Source organism: Bombus pyrosoma, unplaced genomic scaffold (genome assembly GCF_014825855.1).
Source record: "Bombus pyrosoma isolate SC7728 unplaced genomic scaffold, ASM1482585v1 HiC_scaffold_4716, whole genome shotgun sequence".
Taxonomy (NCBI): domain Eukaryota; kingdom Metazoa; phylum Arthropoda; class Insecta; order Hymenoptera; family Apidae; genus Bombus; species Bombus pyrosoma.
In genome coordinates, this window is record NW_025219975.1 from 1 (window position 1) to 10,000 (window position 10,000).

General features: G+C 36.5%; 1 protein-coding gene across 1 annotated transcript; it reads left to right on the plus strand.

The window, feature by feature from the left end:
- Positions 1–7: 7 nt before the first annotated feature.
- On the plus strand, positions 8–9,995 carry LOC122577471 (the record flags this gene model as incomplete). The annotated part of the gene is made up of 12 exons (XM_043748796.1): positions 8–426; positions 611–667; positions 918–1,089; positions 1,454–1,681; positions 1,893–2,022; positions 7,500–7,645; positions 7,729–7,996; positions 8,116–8,259; positions 8,374–8,556; positions 8,867–9,121; positions 9,299–9,469; positions 9,822–9,995. Coding segments are annotated over exons 1-12 (2,304 nt in total), but the record flags the coding sequence as incomplete, so codon positions are not given.
- Between the last annotated feature and the right edge of the window lie 5 nt (positions 9,996–10,000).

Sequence of the window (10,000 nt, forward strand, 5' to 3'; positions counted from 1 at the left end):
CTTTACCTTCGACAGCTGAATACAAACATCACACCGTTTCCAATTCCTGCATGAAGCACCTGTTTGTCGTAGGCAGCAGAGCCAGGACCTATTTAGATTCGGAACGTAATCGATGCACAGGTGATATGTCGCCGCCATCGGATAATGTCATCTTCGATAATCAGTGTTACGCGACCACGCCAAGTTCGTCGAATGGAAACTCGGATATGGAACAACCGACTCACTGCAGTTCGCGTCGTTGCAATGGTGGTCAGGCGTATCAACAACAAAACATGCAATCTGTATCAACACCTGGTAGTCCAACTAGTCGACTTCTTCTCGAATATGAGATGCATCTGAGAAACACTTTGGCCAAGGGTATGGATGCCGAAAGCTACAGTTTACGTACTTTTGAGGCCTTGCTAACGCAAAGCATGGAAGATTTAGGTGAGTAGTAAAGCTATTTCTCAAATTACCGACAAATTTCATCTGTATTATGTACACACATTCTTTCCTTCCTCTTCCACTTTTTATTTGTTCCTTCTCCTTTCCTTTCATTACTTTCACTTTGTATACCTTCTTTGTTTCCTCTATTCCTTTTTCTATACTAAACCGAGCGTCAATGTTGCAGAATTTGCGAAAAATATACCGTTGAACATTCAACGTACACCTCACGTTTCACGAAGACGTAAGTTTTATCTTGTTTATTCCTCTTAAAAGTCTTCGTACACATATACTCCAAACTCTATTACACATTACTCGACTTGTTGATTCTGTCGTATTACTTATCCGTATTTAATAATTAAAGGATAATGAATGAAAAGTTGAGGAAATCTTTCGGCAATCAATAAATTTCGTTCAGAGATGAAATTTATCGTTTCATTTTCAAGCAATGTATTTTCTGTATGTTTTTAACGCATTCTTCGGTATTTCCACAGGTCCCGGTTCCAATAAATCGTCAACGTTACCACTATCGTACCGTTATTGCAATGAAAGACAAAATAGTAAGGATAGGGACGGTTACTACAGCGATCGTAATGAAATGATTAGGGAGAAAAGAGACAGAGAAATTGACCGAGATCGTGGATATCTTAGTGATTATAATTCTAGGTAAATTGTTGCTTTTGTCATTTAAATGGCCAAACTAATAGGAAAATGGAGAATCAGTAGAAAGTAAAAAATTTGGAAGAATTTCATCTTTTAAGAAAATAGAATTTTATTTCGTTACTTTAAATTTGCTTTTCTCAGTAAATAAATGTCATCTTATTAATTCTTTTCCGAAGAAAACATAAAAGACGATAATCATTTAAGAATATTAGTTTAAATATGTATTAAACATTAATATTGTTTAATAGTATATTCTACATATGTAATGTACGTCTTCGCTTTAACTGCTTTTGATTATTTACGAAATAACGAACAACGTAACCAAGATAGTATACTCGTAGATATATAAAAATGCTGAAATTTTAAGATGTACCAGCTGCGTTGGAGAGTCTGCACGTGCACAATGGTTTCGCCACTCTGATGGATGGCAGTCTGGTAGTTCGACACTTGGCTCTGGTGCTTCTAGTTCTATGAATCCAAGTTACGTGGGACATAAACGAGATTCTCCGTGGGATTCCTTACCATCGCTAAGACACGAGGGCAGTCTTAACGATAGCGGATATAAATCAAATCGAACTGATTCTTTAGAACAAAGGTGAATAATTTGCAACAAAACATTTAACTAACCATATAATTGTAAAGCTATGTTTCTAATCATAAATTAAAATCTACGCAATAGATATACACGTGTATATGCATTCTAAGACGTTTATTCTATTTATTTTGACAATGTATACGTGCCTCTTTGCGCCAAATCGTTAAGATATAACACTTTGTGTGTGTGTTTGTTTTTTCGAATTTTGCAGAGGAACTTTTGATAGACAAGACAGCGTGAGATCGGATTATATGTCCGATCGGGATGGCAGACTTGGGATTGTTCAACAAGCTTCACTGGAGAGCACAGACTCGAGAATTTGCTACTTGACGTCCTCAGAGGTGAGTCCCCTAAGTAGTTGTCGACCTTATCAACCTGTTATATCAATATCCCACTTCAACAGTTCACTATTGCTTCACTTAGCTGCACTTTGTAAGGTAAAAATATAAACGCAGATACTTGATTAATAACAAACTGACAACAGACAAATAAAGTACAATAATTATATCGAGTTGAATTTTATGCAATCAAAAAGAATGATTCGTTTATCGAAAATTTTCGTTACAATGCGATAGAATAGATTGACATATAGTTGTTTACAAGCCTCTGTATATGTGTGTGTGTGTGTGTGTGTATACGGTAATTTAAAAAAAATAGATATATTTATTAAAAACTATAAATCGCATAATTGGTGTAAAGTAAAGAACAGTTCCCTGTCTCGAATCAGATAATACTCATTATCGATATTCTTTGAAAGTCATTCATTTTTCTCTTTCTTGTGTGTTTCATTTATATAAATTTGACCTACGTGTAGATAATAAATGATTACATTTTCGTGATATTGTATCGGTTGTTGTTCATAATCTGGTCATAAAATAAATGTAATACGTGTGAATGAATGTATTTTTATAGTGACCAGTTAGAAAGAATGATACGTACTAAAAAAATACGTATCTATTCGTTAAACGTCGATAACCTACTGACCCTGCCTACACAAGCTTTGCACGAGTCACCTTTCAGCCTATTTCTATGCATCGTACTTGAACATTGATGGTACACAATGTCGCTTCTTTCCCTTCTTTTATTACTTCGTACTACGATATAACACGATAGAACACAATATAATACGATACATCAGTTTTAGATGAATAAAAAGATAAAAAGAAAGTAACAGATAGGGATTAATTTTGTATTGCTTTGTTATGAACATGTATTCGAGTTACATATAATTTCTTCCTTTCATTATATCATCATCCTAAATGGCATACTCATATAGAAAAACATTCATTTATATATGTGGATGATGTATATAACATAAATTGATGTTCAATGGAAAAATTTAAAAGAGAGGTGGACTGATTATATATTTAAATAGTTTTTCGAATAGTTGTGAACAGTAATCAACTCAAATATACATTCAACGTTATTTTGCCTTCATACTTATTACAAAAGCCAAATTAAACGTTATTATCTCGGATTTTATTTCGGACGTGTGTGTGTGTGTGTGTGTGTGTGTGTGTATGTAAAGTAAATATATATGTATTACCTACACCTAGAAATTAATAATGCAAGCATGTCAAAACAAGACTATAATTTTTTTAATATCGATAATTACAATTGATTATGTTGCATCGTATTTGATGCTTTTTCTTCGTAAAATGCGCAAAGGAGAGCACCGCTATTTTCGGAACGTATTCTTTGCTCGGCCAAAAGTTGTAGAAGTAGTAGCAGCAACGATAATGGCGACAATAGCAACGATATCAGAAACGGTAGCAACAGTAGCAACAGTAGCAACAACAGCAGCCAGTACCGATATCTACGACTCATTTTTCCCTACAGACTACTCCCCACTGCGCTTTCCCACCCGCTTTCTGTGCTGTCACCCATTTTCCCATTCCAAACCCCGACGGTTCTGGCCTCTTCGCATTCCCTCGCCAACTTTTCCTTCCCCTACTTCTACTGCTATCCCTACTACTCCGAGTAGCCTGACTACCCTGACTACCCCGACTACCCCGACTACCTTGACTACCCCGACTACCCCGCTTACCCCGGCCCCCATTTGGCCTCCACAGAACGAGCGAGCGAGCGAGGTATTGATTCCCCTCGCGGTAGCAGCTCCACTTCTCTGTTCTCCAGCGCCCCAGTCGGGAGCAACTCACGTTCGTGGCTGCGGCCCACTAATTCACTGCTCGTTCGCGTAAAGTCAAGAAGTGAGCTCGATCATTATCGAGCTCAGCGAATAAGCTCAGAGAAATCAGGATCGATTTCTCTGGTCACTAAAGTGATCATTTCGTTTGCTCGCTAACAATTAGCGGTCGGTTCTCCAAGATTCGGAGGACCAATACCGTCTGGAGTCTATCCAGCGGAATATCACGCGCATTTCACAATGAATCGAGATACTAGTGACACTTCTGAAGATTGGCCGTACACGCAAAGTTCTGTTATCATACGTTGTTGAACAGGAAAACGTTTCGGTTACTCGCACAAGATCCAAATCGGTAGTGAACAAATAAGATTTTCTCAGAAAAATATCCGAACCCGCGGTTTGCTGTGTAGCACCTACACAACTACACAGCTACACACCGAACAACTCCACTAGAAGAACTGCGACGGACAAGAATATTTTCGTTGGTACCTCGTATAGAAATTTTCCTTCTGGAAGAATCATATTTAAAACAATCGTTCAACACGTGCGGGCTCACGTGCTGTTGACAAAGAACAACTACACATCAAGTTCTTCGACTAGTTTTAGTTATTCATGCATACGTTGAATGATTAGATACCTGGTATATTTATTATTTTGATTTCCCTGCTCCGTTTCGCTTAGCAACGATTTTCCAAAATAGTTAATACATAGATTTATAAGTTAGAGAAATTAGAGAAAATAGAAAAGCAGGTAATGAGCTAACAAACAAGCGCATTCTAACAAATGTTGTTCTGAAGTACAAAGAAAAAGAAGAGTCGAGGAGGAAAAGAAAAGAAGTGTGGAAGACGAAATATGGATATGCATAAAGAATACATAAAAAGGATAACGGAAAGGCAACAGATGTATGTGGATGAAAATAGAAAGGAAGAATAATTTCGAAAAGGAATAGAAATTTTTAAACTGAGATACGGTATTTGGTGTTCGAATAGAATATCTGTATGTATATATAAAACGCTAAAGAGAACGTGATATTGAGAAATGCAACATATTTTTATACAGAGAGTTCGTTTCTATGCGTATATTGCAAAAGTATTCTATATATTTACCTTTGAAACCTATCCACTTACCAAGAAAAAGGAACATTTTTAGAATAATCCTTTCGGTTTGTTAATCAACCCCGGGATTTGATTATCGCTTCTTAAAAAAGATCGATGAAAGTATTAAAAGAAAGAAAAGTCTTATTCAAGAGAGAAAGGAGCAGGGAGGGAGAGAGAAAGAGGGGGAACGTTTCCTTCTGCATGTACCTTGAAAAATAAAATCAAATGGAAGGATGAAATGGGCATCCCTGTTGAAACATATGCATATAAAAAAAAAACACATAAAGTACAAGTTTACGGTATATCCGCGAAATTGTCGATTTTCTAAAACAGATTCGTTCTAGTTTTACGAAACAGAAAATCACATAAAAAGGATCCTAGTAGTGATCTGTATAGTGCAAAAGCAGTTTGCCTTAAGTAGAGATTATAAATGTACAAAATAATCGGAAGATTTTCATCTTACAACGGTGGTATTATAATATTTTCTCCTATGTAATGAAAACGTAGCGACAAGATTGCTTCTGTCCTTCGTGACAAATATCAAATATATTATTGTACAGTGTAAAATATTGAAATCAATTAGGGGATTTGCTTCTTTTATTTTCGTCGTTTCTATTGTCTTTTCTCTACATGGCTACGTGGCTCTTACAGGCTTTTGGACTAATGGTTAAAAAGCTCTTTCTGTCAGAGCGATAATCTAATGCTCACAGAAAATGCACAATGCACGACGACTGTGCCTATTTTATTTCGTATGCACATTCGTAATTAACATTTTACATCTATTCAGGAAACTGTTGGAGCCATACGCTGTCACTTTTACTAAAAAGATTGTCCAAATTTTCAACCGAAGGGAAGAATTTATGCCTTAAGCATCGAGTTTCAAGATAACAAGGTGATCAGTTCTTACAATGATTAACGCAACGTTTGCCAATCAAATAATACTCTTTCATGTTTAGAATCGTAAAAGAGAAACGCGATACGAAATGTTCTATAGAAGGATGCTTTTAGACATGTTCGAGCTTGAATCAAATTAACAAAGGAATCCAAATCGAACGGAATCTTCCAAATCTACGATTGAACGACACGTTGTCTATTCTTCCACCGTCCAAACGACAATAAAGGCATCGATGGGGAAAAAAACGAACAGGTCGAGGTGAACACAATGATTTTGACGAATTCGAATCAGAGTTACTCTTGCTTACTAACTGTTTAGGAAAAGCTGGTTCGTTTTCTCTCGTTGATTCGTCCATCTAAAATCTTTTGATTCGGTTCAGCAAAAGCATCAACGCAACCAAGTATATACGATAATGGTAGAACCGAGATGGTCGATCAAGTGCATGAATAGTACCTTGAATCTGTTGAATCCGAGCAGCAGCTACACAGATTTGAAAACACTTCACAAAAAACATTGCAGAAAGTACTTTTGCCTTTGCAAAAGGCACACCATCAGCGTAATATGTATCAATGAAACGAGAAAATTGTATTGGTTTAATTACAAGAACGTTCGAGAAAAAGTCAACTTTGGTCTCGGTGACGGTTACTACTACAAGTTGCTTAGGATCATTAACGGTGCTTTAAACACTTGGGCTCAGCATTACATCCACGGTCTCAGCATTGCCCGCAAAGAGATCATGTTCAAGATAAACGGCACCGCCAAGAAAAATATGAAGCTCCTGAAGGAAGGTTGCTACTGTCATTACCATCCGCATATGACAGCGGATGCTTGCAACGCCGACTTTCTAAAAAAAGTCGTAAGTTTTTGGGCTGGTGAAGGCTTTTGGGGATTACGCGAAAAGCTTCGCGGTATGACAAATTATGCTAAAAAGGTAGAGACACCAGAGTTTCCGCGTTATTATTATAATCTTGTTTTCATTAGTACCTATTATTGTTATCGTAGCTATTACCGTTATCGTTACTGTTATACCGTCGTTATTACCGTTACCATTATCGTTGCTGTTACCTTTACCGATATATCGTTACGAGAATCAATAACTATGTATTCCAACGTTGATATACCGCAGTTACTGTATTTTTACCGTATTTTTACTCATTTTTTCCACAATGTATCGTTGCATACGATCATTTTTTATATTTGAATAAATATGCTAATACGTAAAATGGTAGAACATATAAAGTAAGTATATAGCACAAGTATCAACATTTCTGATATGTTAATATTCGTAATTGGTGTATAATACCATTTTTATTCTTACATGAGAAGCATCAGTTCTTATGCTCGTCACACGTTCTACACATCCTTCTGCTGTTTCTTCATTTTCTTTTTCACTTGCTCTTTTCATCGTCTTTTCTACACACATACACACACACATAGATCTTGATAATTCTGTTCCAGTTTGAGAAATTGTTTACGTTTGATTATACGCCAACCCTACTTGGATTGCACTTACGATTGTAATAAAAATTATGTTTATAAATATGTATAGTTCGCAAAATGTCCACTTGATATTGTACATTTGAAATTGAAAATGATGTATATACATACTTTCTTGTCATTCCTTTTCATTGAAGTGGAGAAAGTGGACAAATCGGATAGTAATATTGGTAAATGTTGTAGATGTCAGACGATGATAAAATGTCGCTAACTACTGCCGTTAGCGATGACGACGATGGTGAAAGTGTCATAAATTCTCCATATCGAGGAAAACAGACTGGTACCGCTGCAGCTTCGTTCAATTGCACGGGAGCAGTTCGAAAAGCTGGGTAAGCGGAATGATGAGCTCTTTGTAATAGAGAAACATACATCAAGTTTCTAACGTAAATTTAACACAAATATCAAATTGCAGATTTTTAAGCGTGAAAAAATGGCTGTTACGAAAGAAGCATCAAATCGAGCTGGCGAGGAAGAGGGGTTGGAAAGGTTATTGGGTTTGCTTAAAGGGAACTACCCTTCTCTTCTATCCTTGTGATTCGCAAGAAAGTAGAGCCATGGAAGCAGCACCAAAACACTTGATTATAGTCGATGGTGCAATAATGCAACCAATTCCGGAACATCCAAAACGGGATTACATATTTTGCTTGAGCACCGCATTCGGCGATGCTTATTTATTCCAGGTAAACACGTATTGCGAAACCATTACGAATTACCGTGTCATACGCTGGATAATACAGTTTCTATCGGTATATATTGCTCGATTATCAATCGTAAGTCCTTTCTTACTTTTATATACTAGGCACCATGTCAAGTGGAACTCGAAAACTGGGTGAACAGCATACATTCAGCATGTGCCGCTGCGTTTGCACGTCATCGAGGTAAAACCGGAACCCTTCATTTATTGCAAGAAGAAATATTTCGCTTAGAGAAAGCGATAGAATCGGTAAGTGGGCCGGATATAGCTATGTATTACTTTGCTTTAATTTATGCTCCTTCCGACCACCAAGCAGAAGAGTTGGGGAAAATCGTTTAAACGTCTCTATCGTCTTTTCTTTAGGATCATAAACTAAAACACATGGCGGATCTTCAGCAGTCTGTTGTATCCGATGTAGAAACAAAACAGCAGATTAATAATCAAATTGTTCAATGGGAAGAAAATTTGGAGCGACTTCACTGCGAGCAATTCCGACTAAGATGCTATATGGCGAGTTTACAGAGTGGTGAATTACCAAACCCAAAGGTTTGTATACCTCGCCTCTATCTGTATTTTGACTTAAGCATAATACAATTCTAATAAGTGTAATGACTAAATGAAATTTTCGACTATGATACGCAAATAGTCTGTAAAACGTCCTTGCGTGTTACGTTAACGTGCATAATTTATACTCATTATAGACCGTATAGAGAATCGGAAACTTGTATCGACCACCGTGAACCGCAAATAGAATCTTGTAAAACTTCAACGAGCCAGTTTCCGCTAGATTAGTAGGGGCAGTCGATAATTCCGATACGAGAATCACCTCGATTCAAATCTTTTATTTTCTCCGCAGAGTTTATTGACGCACGTATCTCGTGCTACGAAGCAAACATTAAACAAATTAGGAGTCTTTACCGTATCGTCGTTTCATGCTTTTATATGCGCACGAAGTCCTTCGTTGCTGAATAATCTACTAGCAGGACGAGGAGCTACCAAGAGAAGACCACCGTTACTATCGAGATCCAATAGTGGATCGAGTAGGAGATCCCTTCAAATATCGTCTAGAGATGATGAGAAAACCGTGAAGGTGTATGTGCCGGAAAATCAGGTAAGCGACCCTAATTGTTGTTTGTGATATTATATTTAAAAGTACATCAATCTATCTATGAATGTTCGTAATTGAAATAGTTAGAAAGAATATAACATTGCAACGGTAACTTTGTACAATTGACGTCATTAAAATTAAGATAATTTCTTTCACATTTATCCACGTTTCTATTTTCAGCTGGTATCCGTCTTTGTGCGTGACGCTATGACAGTAGAGGAATTCCTTGCGAGTGCTTGCAACAGGAAAAACCTTAATCCGATGGAACATTTCGTTCGTGTAAAGAAACGACGCGACATGGAAGATCATAATTATTTCGTACCACATAGAACGGATATGATAGAGACTTATGTAAGTATTAATGTCGTGTCATATGTTACGAATTAAACCGTTCACTTATTTGTCGATATTTCTTTGGTCTAATTGAACTGACGTAATCATTTTCTAGTAATTTATTATACATATAATATATATATTAGAGAAAGTATTAGAGAAAGTAAATATATAAGAGAAGTTTGATTTCGAGCATTTTTATTTATATGAAAGGCTATCCCTTTGTTTTATTGTTACTAGAAACAAAGTACTATCTGCTTTATAATAATGACTAATTATTAATTATTAATTGCGAGGCTATTGTAAACGAAAAATAAATGAAATAATTACATATTTATAGCATATCTAAGTAAATATACGTATATTTCAGTTGCACACTCATGAGATTGTTGAAGTTTGCGCGAAAATCTTATATCAAGTAGAGCTACAGAGGAATACTCTTGAACAAATGTGGGGCTTTTCGGTGGAAGCAGAATTAATTGAGAATTCTGATCGGCAGGATGAATTGTGTTGTTATGTTAGCAGGGTTGAAGATAAGAGCGTCGCAAT